This window comes from Pongo pygmaeus, chromosome 21 (assembly GCF_028885625.2).
Source record: "Pongo pygmaeus isolate AG05252 chromosome 21, NHGRI_mPonPyg2-v2.0_pri, whole genome shotgun sequence".
NCBI lineage: Eukaryota > Metazoa > Chordata > Mammalia > Primates > Hominidae > Pongo > Pongo pygmaeus.
The window spans coordinates 34,925,240-34,940,597 of NC_072394.2; the positions used below are offsets into that span (position 1 = coordinate 34,925,240).

Below are 15,358 nucleotides of genomic sequence, written 5' to 3' on the forward strand. Positions count from 1 at the left end.
TCCAGGATTGGGGCAGGAAATATGCAAGATGAGCCTGGAGTCTTACAGTGCCAGAAAGCAAAGAAGCACTAAAAAACAAGAAACGAACAAACAAAAACCCCAAACACCAATGAGGTATGGCAAAAGAGCACAGGAAACAACTGAAAAAGCTCCAATGGCCAAAGCTAGAACAGTTTGTACAACAAAATGAAGAAGTATTGAATGATCATCAAAGCATAAAATAAACAGCTATGAGTCTCGACTTCTATAAATGGCTGAATAAATTAATAAGTGGGGGAGGAGAAACAAATCTCCTATGCATAAGCAATCTAAATAATTTATGTCGATAATTCACCCTAAAAAAGGCAGAGCATGACTCCCCACTCTTCAGGTGTGGGCTGCACACGGTGCCTTCCTTCCCAAGTGCACAGTGTGGAAAGAGGGAAATGTCACTTGACAGCAGAGAAACCTGACAACCATTATCTCAACCAGATGTGATCAAGGCCAATGGCAATAGTCCTAAATCATGTTGATATTATGGACCCTTAACAGGATGTGATGAAAATGACACTCCATGTCTGTGGTCTTCCTCCTAATAACCCATAACCCTGGTTTTATATAGAGAAAAACGTCAAATTTCTAAATCCTACAAAATACATGACTAGTACTCTTCGAAACTGTCAAGGTTATCAAAAACAAGGAAAGTCTGAGAAACTGTCAAAGCCCAAAGAAGACTAAAGGGACATGACAATTAAATGCAATTAAATGTTACAATGAAAATTAAATGTTGTATCCTGGATGAAATCTTGGAACAGAAAAGGAAATCAGGTAAAAGCTAAGGGAATCTAAATAAACTATAGACTTTAGTTACAATAATGTATCAATGTGGTTCATTAGCGGTAACAAATGTATCACCTTAATGTAAGACATTGATAATAGGGGAAACAGTGTGTCCAGGAGTGGGCAATGTGGATACTCTGTACTATCTTCCCAATTTTTCTCTAAAGTTAAAACTGTTCTCAAAAATAGTCTATCAAAAAAAACGAAAACATAAAAATACTAAAAGAAAACATGGGGGTGGAGTGGAGTTAGCCTTTTTAAGACTCAAATGCAGAAGCGATTTAAAGAAAAAATTGATACATCTGAGTACATAAAAATAAAAATGACAACACACACAGCATAGGCAATATCAAAAGAGAGAGAGCTACGGATGGGGAAAAGGAGGCAATGACTAACTCTGGGGAATCCGAAGAAAGGAAATGTAAGGAAATGTAATCATAGCATATGCTAATTGGGTCAGCTATGAGTAATATGCACACAGTCATAATAATATAAACAATGAATAGCAATTTATCTAAATAGAGAGGTATAGATATGTCACAGGATGGAGGAAGCAGAAATAATAAGTGTATTTATGAGAGGGTGTAAGAGTGCAAATACTTATTTCCTACAGCAAGAAATTAACAACAACAAAAGCCCCAATTGAAAAATCAAGAACTTATAGTATAAGCAGGTTATTTCAAAATAGGAGTTAAATACTAGAAGAGACAGCTAAAAAATAAGAAAAGAGGCTGTCCCTAGGGAGTAGAAATTGAAGTGGGGAGGCTGGGGCAGGGTCTGCCATTTTTCTATATGATTTTAAAAACTGTATTCTAGAGGCCGAGTATGGTGGCTCATGCCTGTAATCCCAGCACTTTGGGAGGCCGAGGCAGGCGGATCACCTGAGGTCAGGAGTTCAAGATCAGCCTGGCCAACATGGTGAAACCCCGTCTCTACTGAAAGTACTAAAATTAGCTGGGTTTGGTGGCAGGCGCCTGTAATTCCAGTTACTCAGGAGGCTGAGGCAAGAGAAACGCCTGAATCTGGGAGGTGGAGGCTGCAGTGAGGATCACGCCACTACACTCCAGCCTAGGTGACGGTGAGATTCCATCTCAAAAAAAAAAAGTATTCTATCTATAAAAATAAAAATAATGCAGGCTGGGTGTGGTGGCTCACCCCTGTAATCCCAGCACTTTGGGAAGCTGAGGCGGGCAGATCACCTGAGGTTTGGAGTTCGAGACCAGCCTGGCCAACATGGTGAAACCCCGCCTCTACTAAAAATACAAAAATTAGCCAGGAATGGTGGCCGGGGCCTGTAATCCCAGCTACTGGGGAGGCTGAGGCAGGAGAATCTCTTGAACTTGAGAGCAGAGGTTGCAACAAGCCGAGATCACATCATTGCACTCCAGCCTGGGCAGCAAGAGCAAAACTCCATCTCAAAATAAAAAATAAACATAAAAAATAAATAAATGCAAATAAATCAAAACAATTTAAAAAGGGGTAAAGGGCCACCCATAAGCGATTTCTGTAGGTGAGCTGCCCTGGGATTGTGGTGGAAGGTCTGGGGGCACAAGGTAGAAGCTCACAGCGGCTTCTCCAACTGTATGTCCTCGCACAGCAGAAATGCTCCAAGGATGGTCCTCTGCCTAGAGAAATCCCAACAGCAGCCTTGGTCAAGGACAGTATTTCAGTTGCTTTTGTTTTGTTGCTGCAGCGTAAACCTTCCACAGGGCCAGGAATTTACTGAGACAGGATGAAGGTTTGGGCTATAGATTCTCAGATACTGAAAAATGTGGCCGATGGCATTTCAGGCCTTTCCCGTGTTCTCATGGTGGCAAATTAGGCCCCTGCAGCTCAGCTACGCAACAAGAGGAGGTAATAGATGGAGCAAAGGAAAGAAGCCAGAAGTGGACCAGCAAGGCTGGGAGTAGGGAAGACAGTTGGTGGGACGGGTAGAAGCCTGGGAGGCTGAGAACTGAGAGGAAAGTGGTGGCCTCAGTGGGAGAGCCCCGTGGGGAGAGAATGAGGCAGACTAAAATCTAGGCAGACAAAGCAGCAGACCCCATATCCTCACAAATGCCACAGGGCCTACCCCACTTATTGGTCCATGCACATTTTCAGGAGCAGACACAGATGCTCAAAGTTTGAACGGTCTAGATAAATGGCTATTCCAAGACAGTAGCAAAATCTGCAAATGGTGAAAAGAGAGTGGTGATGGCAAAGATATGCTGAGAGCTAGAAAGAAAGATTCTGCCTCTTACAGCAAAGCTTAACAGCCCTCCTCACCTCCCCAATGGCAGACCTCCAAGGTCTGTAGTGTCACTGGGAAACTGTCTTTAATCATCATAAAATATCACACTTTGCCCTACTTAATGCTTTTTTTTGCCTTGAACATTTATTTAACATGAATAGCACTACTCCCTCTTTTTTGTTTTAATTTTCCTTTTTGTGTCATTTTGATAAATGTCTTTTGTAAATACCAAATGCCATTTAAGAAGGCCCATCTGAGCTTTTTATGATACTGTGTAATGAAATTTAACCCATTCACATTTTTTATATTTAGTAGTTTGGTCTTGTTTGTATTACATTACTTTATGTAATTTATTATATACATTTATTTATCATATTCCTTTATATTTATTTTATATGTATACATATATCTCTTTTTTGTGGTTTCTTCATTTAGTCTCCATTTAATCACTCTTGCTGGACTGATTAAGTTTTCTGTGTTTCTTTTATTCACTCTACTGGTTTAGAAGTTCTACATTCTATTTCTAGTCCATGGAGATTACTCTTTAAATTTAAAGAAATATCTCAGAGGCCGGGTGCAGTGGCTCACGCCTGTAATCCCAGCACTTTGGGAGGCTGAGGTGGGCAGATCAGAAGGCCAGGAGTTTGAGACCAGCCTGACCAACATCTGGATTTGGGATGTACAGTTATAATACACTTCTAACCAGAGGTTCACATTGGTGAAAATAAACAAAATGAACCTTAAGAATGAATATAGCTGGGTTTGGCCGGGCGCAGTGGCTCACCCCTGTAATCCCAGCACTTTGGGAGGCCGAGACAGGCAGATCACGAGGTCAGGAGATCAAGACCATCCTGGCTAACACCGTGAAACCCTGTCTCTACTAAAAATACAAAAAATTAGCCAGGCGTGGTGGCGGGCGCCTGTAGTCCCAGCTACTCGGGAGGCTGAGGCAGGAGAATGGTGTGTACCCGGAAGACGGAGCTTGCAGTGAGCCAAGATTGAGCCACTGCACTCCAGCCTGGGTGAAAGAGCGAGACTCTGTCAAAAAAAAAAAAAAAGAAAAGAAAAAAGAAACATCTCAGAACCTCTGCAACTGCTTTTTTTTTTGAGACTGAGTCTTGCTCTGTTGCCAGGCTGGAGTGCAGTGGCACGATCTCTGCTCACTGCAATCTCTGCCTGCCAGGTTCAAGCCTCCCAGGCCTCAGCCTCCGAGTAGCTGGGACTACAAGCACGCGCCACCAGGCCCAGCTAATTTTTGTATTTTTAGAAATGGGGTTTCATCATGTTGGCCAGGATGGTCTCGATCTCTTGACCTTGTGACACACTTGCCTCAGTCTCCCAAAGTGCTGGGATTACAGGTGTGAGCCACTGCACCGGCCACCTCTGCTTCTTTAAGAGACCATCAAAGGTCACACACATTGAGCCACAGCAGGAGACAAGGCCATGTTTCCATTCTGCTCTTACTCCTCTGAACTCCCAGTTCACCTGGGCTGCAGGGCAGCCTGAGGAAGGAAAGAAGGGAATCATCACTGCTATCAGGCTCCTAAACATCGTTGTCTAAGTCAGTACTCTTGGGTTCTCCATGGTAAGAACCCCATGAGTCAGCACTGTTTGAGTAAGTGACAGTCTCTCACAGTAACTCATTAACACTCCTTCTCCTTTGTGTCTGCCCATATTTTGGGGGTCTTTCTGGGCAGGGGGGAGATTGAGAGGGTTCATAAGAAAAGAAAGAGAAAAGATAATGATTAAAAAGTAAATGTAGTTAGTCAAAAAATTGGAAACAACCCAAATGTCCATGAACAGATAAATGCAATAAACAAAATGTGGTTAATACAAATACAATAAACAAAATGTATGGTTAATACAATGAAATATTATTGTCATAAAAAGGAATAAAGTTGATCAGGCGCAATAACACACATGCCTGTAATCCCAGCACTTTGGGAGGCTGAGATGGGCAGATCGCTTGAGTTCCAGACCAGCCCAGACAACATGGCGAAACCACATCTCTACAAAAAAAATACAAAAATTAGCTAGATGTGGTGGTGCTCGCCTGTGGTCCCAGACACTCAGGAGGCTGAGGTGGGCAGATTGAGCCTGGGAGAGCAAGGCTGCAGTGAACTGTGATCATGTCACTGCACTCCAGCCTGAGTGACAGAGTGAGACCCTGTCTCAAAAAACTAACAAAAACGAATAAAGTTCTGACACATGCTACCACATGGATGAACCTTGAAGACTTGATGCACAAAAGGACAAAAGGACAAATATTGTCTGATTCCACTGACATGAGGTGCCTAGAAGAGCCAGTTGCATAGAGAGAAAGCAGAATAGAGGTTACCAGGGCTGGGGGAGGGGAGGAAGGAGAATTATTGCTTAATGGGTACAGAGTTTCTGTTTCAGGTGATGAAAAAATTTTGGAAATAGATAGTTGGTGATGGTTGTGCAACACTGTGAATATACTCAATGCCACTCAATTATATACTTAAACGTGGTTAAAATCACACGTTTTAGGTTTTATATATTTATCACAGTTTTCTTAAACAAATGAATGTGGAGAGTTTTTCAGGGTGGGCTTGTTTCCTTCTCCATTTAGGGGGATGGAAGCCTGAGAAAGTTCCTGCTCGAAATCTGAACCTCGCTCCCTAGTGCTGACTGAGGAAGCGCTCCCTCCTGGGCCTGGCTTCCAAGGAGGGGGCTTCCTCGGAGTCCTGGCCTCCTTCTCCTCTGTTCCCCAAACTGGCTCCAGCCTCCCCTGGCCCCAGGTCCTGCTCCAGCTGTTACCTCTCAGCTTCCCTCACCCAGGCCCTCTCTGCTTGCCCAAATACCATTTTAAAAATAAGCCAGGACCGGCGCGGTGGCTCACACTTGTAATCCCAGCACTTTGGGAGGCCGAGGAGGGCGGATCACCTGAGGTCAGGAGTTCAAGACCAGCCTGACCAACATGGAGAAACCCCATCTCTACTAAAAATACAAAATTAGCCGGGCGTGGTGGTGCGCACCTGTAATCTCAGCTATTCAGGAGGCTGAGGCAGGAGCACCGCTTGAACCCAGGACGCAGAGGTTGCAGTGAGCCAAGATCGTGCCATTGCACTCCAGCCTGGGCAACAAGAGCAAAACTCCGTCTCCAAATAAATAAATAAATAAGCCAGTGCCCCTGAACTTCCTGGCACTAGCCCCTTCTGTTTTCTGTCCCAGGTGACAGCTCTGTGGCTGCTGTTTTGTCCCCTCTACTAAGAAAAGCTCACTGTCTGTGAAGGGGTCTGCTCCTCCTCACCTGCCCTCCAGGACCCAAGGAAAATTCTGGGCCAGGACAGAACAGTAGAGGAGAAGGAGGCAGAGGTTAATGGGGGCAAGCTAGAACCTCCATCACGTGGGCTCAGACAATGGAGCCGCACCACTTACACACTGCTGTGAGGACCATTAAAACCATTAGCGGGACATTAGCTCTGCTCCAGGAACTGCAGAGAGGGAGGCAAGGGAGGTGCCCACAGTCCTCCAGAGCTGAGCCCTGAGCCTCTCTGGGCCTCGGCTTCCTCTGGGTGGGAGAAGAAGCACAGTTGTCTCTCTGCTTCCACAGCTAATTTCTACAAGGGGCCTGAAATCTTCCTTCCCTGCCCCTTCCAAGAAGATGGCTCCTTCCTCTGTACAACTAAATACGATTTCCATTTTATATCTTTATAAGAGTATTCCCAAATAAAAAACTCTTTGATCAGGCCACACTCCACTATTTTCTGCTCAGTGTGGCCACTTTGATGACAGCCCCCGGGGTCTGTGTCTTAGGCTGGAGGTGCCGAGAGGGTGGAGTCTAACCCCCATAGTGGTGCCTTGTACATTGAGGACGCTATAAATATTGGGTGCATTGAACCAGACTTCAAGAAGAATCTTTCTTCTTTCTGTGAATCTTGTTATTGAATTTTCATATTATCTAATACCCTCTGCAGAGAAGGACTCATTTTCTAGCATATTAATCTGATACAACTGGCCTACAAGTAACATGATTCTGTCCAGCCCTTAAGAAAATCCCACCACCTGCATATTGATCAAAGCAAAGTGAGGGAAAATGTTCTCCTTATCTTACCATTTGTCTCTTGGATACGTGATGTTGGAAATAAACAGATTGTTGAGATTTTTTCTTAACCAAAGTTTTCAGACATAGAGCTTTGTTCAGCATTAATAAAATATTTATCTTGGCCGGGCACAGTGGCTCATGCCTGTAATCCCAGCACCTTGGGAGGCTAAGGCAGGTGGATCATGAGGTCAGGAGTTCGAGAGCAGCCTGGCCAACAGAGTGAACCATGTCTCTACTAAAAATACAAAAAAAATTAGCCAGGCCTAGTGGCGGCCTCCTGTAATCCCAGCTACTCGGGAGGTAGAGGCAGGACAATTGCTCGAACTTGGGAAGTGGAGGTTGCAGTGAGCCTAGATCGCGTCATTGCATTCCAGCCAGGGTGACAGTGTGAGACTCCATCTCAAAATAAATAAATAAATAAAATAAAATAAAACAAAATATTTATCCTGGATACCGGTTACTTTAGAATTGGATTTATTTTCCACGTAACCTGCATTAGAAATTTGCAAACACTACAGATGTCCTCTTTTGGCATTTTGTGGTCAGAGTGATGAAATGAAACCACTCTCAAAGCCTTATCTTGGGACATCGGATTTGACAGCAGCTGAACCTGTCCTGCGGCTGTGTTTGGATGGTGGGGAGTCATTCGCCCACCCTGGCCTGCCTTTGCTGCACAGGAAATAAGCTAGTAATTCAAGTATATGTATTTTTAGTTCTAACTCAAGCTGAAGAATCAAAGACTGCTGGGTCCTTGGCCCTTCCTTGATGCTACAGATAAATAATCTGGTGAGCCATGTGATTTCATGTTGCACCACGTGCCCAGCCATAAAACAGGGATAACGGCACTGCCTAAGAGGCTGAAGGCCTTGAGAGCTCATTGCTTTGCACGGAGTGCTGAAGACTGACAGATGAAGGGCTCTAGGCATGAGGCGAGAGGCTGCTTCACCTGCCAGGTGGTGAAAGGCAGGCCTGAACTTCCATCTCCTGCCGCACTCAGAAGAAGCTGGCTACATTCAGAGGCCCCCACCTGGAAACTACTAATGAAGCTGAGGAAGTCACATCCAGCCCCACTGTAAGCAGAGGCCACCTCGATCTTGGCCCTGCCCCAGCTGGACTCCCAGAGCACCCTGGAGACAAATGCCCTCCACAGTCCTTCCTTCCTTTGGGAGCTACCAGAGCCTCACCAGGGCAATTCCTGCATCTCATGTCATGAACTTTGGTTCATCCCGATACTCATCAGGTGCTTATGCACCCAACACTGTGCTCTCCCCCTTTTGCTTTGGCAACAGAACTCCTCACATTCTCAACTGCAGCCACACCAGCCCCTCAAATCTCTTGCAGGCTTGGTCCTCCCTTGAGCCACAAGACCTTTGCATAAGCTGTTTCCTTGGCCTGGAACTCTCTTCCCTTCAGATTCCACTCTCAGCTGAAGCTCCCTTTCTGAGGTACAGCTTCCCTGACCCCTGCCTCAGTCCACCCTCCAGCCCACCCTAAGTACCCCCAGTGCCACGTGTCCTTCTGCACCGTGGCAATGTCCCACTGATCACTTCCTCCATTGTTTATCACCGCCTGCTGTGAGCTGGGCATTTGTGTGCGATCCTCCAGATAGTGTCTGTCTCCCCTAGATCAGAAGAAAATACAGGGATGCCAGCCGGAATCTCAGCACTTTGGGAGGCCTAGGCAGGCAGATTGCTTGAGCCCAGGAGTTCAAGACCAGCCTGGCCAACATGAGGACACCCCGTCTCTACAAAAAATTAGCCAGGCGTGGTGGCAGGCGCCTGTAATCCCAGCTACTCAGGACGCTGAGATGGGGGAATCGCTTGAACCCGGGAGGTGGAGGTTACAGTGAGCCGAGACTGGGCCACTGCACTCCAGCCTAGGTGGCAGAGTAAGACTCTGCCTCAAAAAAAAAAAAAAAAGAAAGAAAGAAAGAAAATCTAGGGGTACTGCTGTTTCTGCTAATCCCCAGAGCCTGGCTCACAGAACAGAGCTCCTTAAATATTTGTGGAATGACTGAATCCTCGTTAAAGCACCTAACCCATAGTCTTAACTCCCCTCCTTCTACTGATGCAAGTGAAGATACAGTTAGGATTTTTAACCAGATCAAATATCTGATTCGTTAGTGAGAGATCGCAACTTGCACGACACTGACCACTACTGGTTCTAGTGGTGACCTGGATTTAGTGCCATTCTGTAGGAAACAAAACCTGGGGGCTGTGCTCCTGGGCTGTTTGTGCGGTTTTGTGCTTCATTCTTCATGGGCACAGATGAGCACGGTGATAACCGTGTTTACGAAGCCAAGTGCCGGTGACAGTGAGGATGGCTACAGGAAAGAAAGGCCACAGATTGCTCTTCAGTGGCAGTCAGAGGAGACCTAACGCAGAGGCTGCACAGTGGTGCTGGGATTCTATAACCAACAACAAAAGTGACACCCTCATTACCGACACTCCTGCAGCCCAAACTACTTTGCCTTTGTGCGTTGGAAACCCAACCCAAGCCCATTTTCCCCACTGGAATTATTTGTGATGATGTGAAGTTTTTGGAGACGCAACCATCCCAGAACAGGCACGCTCAGATGAGAAGACGTGGGAGACGCAGTTCTAGAAAACAGTTCTACCGCTCAGAGCAAAGCCTAATTCACACAGCCTCTAGGGTCTGGGCACAGTGTGGGGACAGGAGGGCTGGCCGCCCTGCCTCTTGAAAGGAATACGCAGCTCTGCAGGTTCAAGCCACCCAGCTGAAGTCCTCAAACTGGGTATCACAGGCCAAGATGCCACCTGCACGTGTCCTGCTACATCACCATAGATCTGGCCGAGGAGCTACCACCCCCACGGAGCATGCATGCTGGGGTTGTCAAGGAGACCAGTGCACAGGACGGCCGCACCCAGGGCTGGAGACCGGCAGCACAGGACAGCCGCACCCAGGGCTGGAGACCGGCAGCACAGGACAGCTGCACCCAGGGCTGGAAGACAGACTCGAGTTCTGACCCATCTTTCAATGGGAGAGAAAGAATCCAATCCCCTGCTAGGGCCACAAGGACATGATGGGTTTGGATGCCATAAGAGATGAGAACACTCCAAGCCGAAGGCAAGAAGTGATTACCCTGGTTTTAGGCAGTGGCAGGGGTGGAGGTGGAGGGGAACTCACCTAGTCCTTCTTTGAAAGATAGTAATGCTACTTGCTTTGCAAAGGGTTAGGAGGTGGACTGTGTGGGAAGGCAGGCGAGAGGGAGTTTCTTTTCATAGCCTGTTTCCATGGTGTCTCATGGCCCTTGGCAAACCCCAGCTGGGGAGGCTTGGAAGGCCAGGAGGCCCTAGGGCCACCCTCCAAGGACTATCTCCTAGTCCATCTGGGCCCCAAGAGTGACAGAGGCCACAGGCAGGCGGCTACTCTCTCTTGCCTCCCTGGGGTAAGGTGGCAAGAGGCCAGCGATAAAGGGCAGAGCAGAGACAGAACAACTCCAGGGGCCAGGGCTGCGGCTCCCTCCCTTCCACGTCCCCTCCTCCCCCTCCTCCCACGAGCCCACCCAAGGGGAAAGTTTTCTCCCTGAAGACCCACAGGGCTGTCTGCACAGGAGACCCACTCACGAGAAACCGCCTGGACAGCCCAGATAACCAGATAAGGGCCTCTTTGATTTCCCGTGTGTTTACACAAGCTGTGGCCCCAAGTCTTGGAAAGAATCAACCACCACCAGGCAAGTCAGGACGCCTCCAGGTGGGGTGAAGGGAGACGGCCGCCTTACCTGCTCCTGGGAATTCATCACTCGAAGCTTCATCTGCTTCAGGTAGGTGGAGGTGAGGGGCATGTTGTAATCAATAATCCCAGAGACCAGTGGAGATGGAGGCTCGTTTTCTGGCAGAAAGAACAAAAGGAAAGCCCTTTCAGTCTGTGCTGTGGGCCTGTCGCCCACATGGAGCATTTAACAGAGCCCGTGGAAGAGGAAGCCACCTTGGAGGAGAAGGCACAGGTCAGAGGTTGCAGACTCTGTGGCTCACCCACATCTGGCCCAGAGATGTGGACTGCATGGTGTCAAAAATAGTTTTTTTATTAGATGCCAGCGTTTTAGAGATTTCACATGTTAAAAAACAATGAGGCCGGGCGCGGTGGCTCATGCCTGTAATTCCAGCACTTTGGGAGGCTGAGGCAGGAGGATCGCTTGAGCCCCAGGAGGGGACACAGGCCCCAGGAGTTCGAGACCAGCCTGGGCAACACAGGGAGATCTCATCTTTACAAATAATAAAACAAATTAGCCAGATGTGGTGGTGTGTGCCTGTAGTCCTAGCTACATAGGAGGCTGAAGTGGGAGGATCGCTTGAGCCCAGGTGGTCAAGGCTGCAGTCTGCAGTGAGCTGTGATGACACCACTGCACTCCGGCCTCGGCAACAGAGTGAGACTCTATCTCTAAAAAACAAACAAAAAACCCCAACAAACCCACCCCCCCCCCCCAACACACACACATGTGTTTGTATGAATTTTTGGCTTCTTTGAAGAACATAAAGTCTGGCCACATGGGGCCCCCACTCCCAAAGGCAAGCAACCACTGCCACTTCAGCAGCCACTTCTTTTAGGCAGGGTGTGTGGCTCCCATTTTGCCACAGTCCTCACCACTCCTTATCGTATTGCACAGCTTTGCTAATTTGCAAGTATCAATTATGATACTTGCCAGACCCTTGAAGGCATCTGTTTCCAACCATTGTCTAAGTCAGTTATCTTCCAGGTGAACACATGCCACTCTCACCTCATGCAATCCCACCACCCCACAGCATCCCCCAAAAACATCCTCAGGTGCCATATGGCTCCCAGGTCTGAGCCAGGCTTTCAGTAGCCCCCAAATTCTGGTTCCTCTTTCATCATATGCAGAGGAACATTCTCCTCCCATTTATTCCTTTGTTGTCCTGAAGATCAAAGTGATGCATGTTCTTTTTGCAGAGAATTTGCAAAGTGCAGAAAGATGTAAAGAAAAAATTTAAAAACCATAATTGCACCACGCAGCTTGGCATATGCTTCTGTTTATTTTTTCCCTGTGATTTTTCTTTTTTACACATGATCTCATAATGCATACAGAGAATTCCAGTCTGCTTTTAAAAAGTTTTTTTTTCCTTAACATTTTGTCATAGGTATTTTCCCCAACATCAAGAATCTTATTTTGCTTTGTAAGTAGAATTTTTATGGCCATGTAATATTTTACCATAATTTGCTTAAGTCACTCTCTAACGATTGGCTATTTAGGTTGTTTCCCATTGGAAACAACACTGCAGGGGACATCTTTGTGCATAAATAATGCTCCATGTTTCTGATCTTATTTCTTGCTTTTTTGGAACAGATTACAAGAAATTAAAAGGTAGGGACATAATCTGATAACCATTAAAATCTCTGGCCAAGCTGCTGTAGGAACTGTTTCAATTACTTATTATCTGGACTCCTCCTCCTTCTTCCAAGGACTTCAGGCCAGATTCATTTTGTCCCAGGCTTTCAATCAAAAGGTGCCCCTGGTACATAGTCCCACTGATGGGCTGGGATTTCCATAGCGTGAGGAAAAGTGGGAGCAACTTCCAGACCAAGTGCCCTCTACCATCACAAGGAGGCCCAAGAGGCAGGCTGCAGGGTGACAGGGCCGAGGTCCAGGAGGTCCAGAGGATATCCGGGGGTGACTTATAATACCTGCCCCTCAAGAGCCATAGCCCAAAAGGGTCCCTGCAACCTTGAAAACACGATACCGAGGGCAAGAAGCCAGACATAAAACGACAACCACTGTATGATTCCACTTACACGAAATATCTAGAATAGGCAAATTCAAAGATACAGAAAGTAACTCGAGGTTACTGGGGACCGGTGGCTGAGGGAATGGGACGTTATTGCTTAATGGGTACAGAGTTTCTGTTTGGGGTGACGAAAAAGTTTTGGAAATAGATAGTGGTGATGATTGCTCAACAGTGTGAATATAATATCTTTAAAATGGAACGATTAAGCCGGGCACGGTGGCTCACGTTTGTAACCCCAGCACTTTGGGAGGCAGAGGCAGGAGGACTGCTTGACCACAGGAGTTCAAGGCCAGCCTGGGAAACATAGTGAGTCCCTCGTCTCTACTAAAAGGTAAAATGCTAGCTGGGTGTGGTGGCGTGTGCCTCAAGTCCCAGCTACTTGGGAGGCTGAGGTGGGAGGATCACCTGAGCCCAGGACGTTGAGGCAGCACTGCGCTCCAGCCTGGGTGAGAGACTGTGTCTCAACAACAACAACAGAAAAAAACAAAATTATTAAAAAGGCAAGTTTTTATGCTGTAAATGTTTTACCATAATTTAAAAAGAAAAAAAAGTCTGCAAACAAGGGGTGAAGTTACCCAAAGAGGACAAGGGAAGTTCCTGCTTGGCAAGGATAGGAACAGCCCTGCAGAAAAGGTGGGGACCCAGAATAGCTGGGGCCTAGAGGATGGGGGTCCGCTTTGACGCTGTGTACTTCTGGTGACTTTACAGATCAAATAACATTTTGAATCAAGTTTTACAGGAATGCAGAACTTAGTTTTGCTCTTTAAAGCTACCCTGTCACATATAGAATGTTTCATTCTTTGTTCTTTGGGGAAGAAGTAGAAGTCGGCTGGGTGCGGTGGCTCACACCTGTTAATTCCAGCACTTAGGGAGGCTGAGGCAGGCGGATCACCTGAGGTCAGGAGTTGGAGACCAGCCTGACCAACATGACAAATCCCCACTCTCCTAAAAATACAAGAATTAGCTGGGCATGGTGGTGCATGCCTGTAATCCCAGCTGCTTCAGAGGCTGAGGCAGGAGAATCGCTTGAACCCGGGAGGTGGAGGTTGCAGTGAGCCAAGGTCACGTCATTGCACTCCAGCCTGGTGACAGAGCGAGACTCCATCCCAAGAAAAAAAAAAGTAACTGTCGCTAATGGAATGGCTAAGAAACTGGCCTGAAAGGGACCACCCCCTCCTCCTCCTTTTTTTAAGAGAGACTTCTGCTTGGTTGGGTGGCAGGGATCCTCTGCACTGATACCAAACTCAAATGGGTTTCCACCCCACCGTCAACCTAGATTTGACTTTCTTAACCTCAGTGGGGTTTTGAACCCTAGACCCATACATTGACTGGGTCGGATGCCACATGTCAGGCAGACAGTCTAGTGATGACACTGAGATGGTATCACTCAAAAGAGCCATGGGTCCTGTTTTCAGAGGTGGATGTTCGGACTGAGAATTCTGCCATTTCTGTTTCCTCTAAGAGGAGGCTGTCTGGTGAGAAGCTGTTAAGCACCATGGTGAGTGTGACATCATGGTGAGTGTGAAGGGCGCCCAGCACTCTCGTGGCGCCGGTCGGCCCTTCGTTGGGTGTTGCAGGGATTGTCTAGGTTTGGGAGGCGCGGAGGCAGGGAGCTGTGTTCTTTTATTGATGGTCGCCCCTGTCCTGACTACAGTGTCATGACTGCTCATGAGAAAGTATCTTTAATAAAGCTAGTGACAGTGTGGCTTAGGAAAAATAAAACAGTGGCCAGGACAGCACCCTTGGGAGGCGGGAGAAGAGGTCTTCCTTGGCCTGTTCTCACCTCAGCATCTCCAGAGATGAGAAACCACTTCCCGTGCCTGCAGGTGAGCCAAGAGAGCTCAGAAGAGGAAGGCAGGATGCCCTGGTCTTGGGGAAGCTGGAACATCCCAAGCAGACCCCTAAACCCATCGGAGAACACCTTACATTGCTGTAAGGTGAAATGCTTGATTTTGCAGTTCCAGAATGAGAGTTCTGTGGGGGAGGTAGGACCTCCGCAGGGAGGGGACATTCTAGGTGAGGAAATGAGCCATAGAGCCATGGGTGGGAGGTCAGAGCTTAACCACACCACGGTGAGGAGAAAGGCAGGCAAGCTTTTCAGCAGTGAGGAGCCCCAGGTGTTCTGAATTCAATAAGTGGGTGCACACTGAGAGGATGGGCTTAGTGGGAAAGAGAGAGGGAGCAGGGGCCAGTGGGAGCCGCAGAGTCAGATGCTCACCAGTGAGAAAAACGCCAGGATGGGGGACAAGCTCAGGTGGAAACGTGAACAAGGAAGTAGTGGGTTCCTTGGACTCTGAGACACGCCGCCCCCCTCCCTGCCCCATGGTCAACCTGTGGTGCCACACTCGAGCCTCTACAAATGACCTGATAGTGCGGCACCACTGGACTCTGTTGCCATGGAGAAGGGTGAACTAGGAGCTAGCAAGGGTCATGGAGCCTAAATCATCCAGCAGGTTGCTGGCAAGAGAAGCACAGGAA

General features: G+C 47.4%; 1 protein-coding gene across 2 annotated transcripts in view; it reads right to left on the reverse strand.

Annotated features, from left to right (window-relative positions):
• NOL4L (nucleolar protein 4 like) overlaps positions 1–15,358 on the reverse strand; it is a 144,918-nt gene that overhangs the window by 57,671 nt on the left and 71,889 nt on the right. For both annotated transcript variants that reach the window (XM_054467037.2, XM_063659126.1), the window contains exon 4: positions 10,861–10,970. In XM_054467037.2, the coding sequence (XP_054323012.1) occupies positions 10,861–10,970 (110 nt within the window). The remainder of the gene's footprint in view (positions 1–10,860; positions 10,971–15,358) is intronic.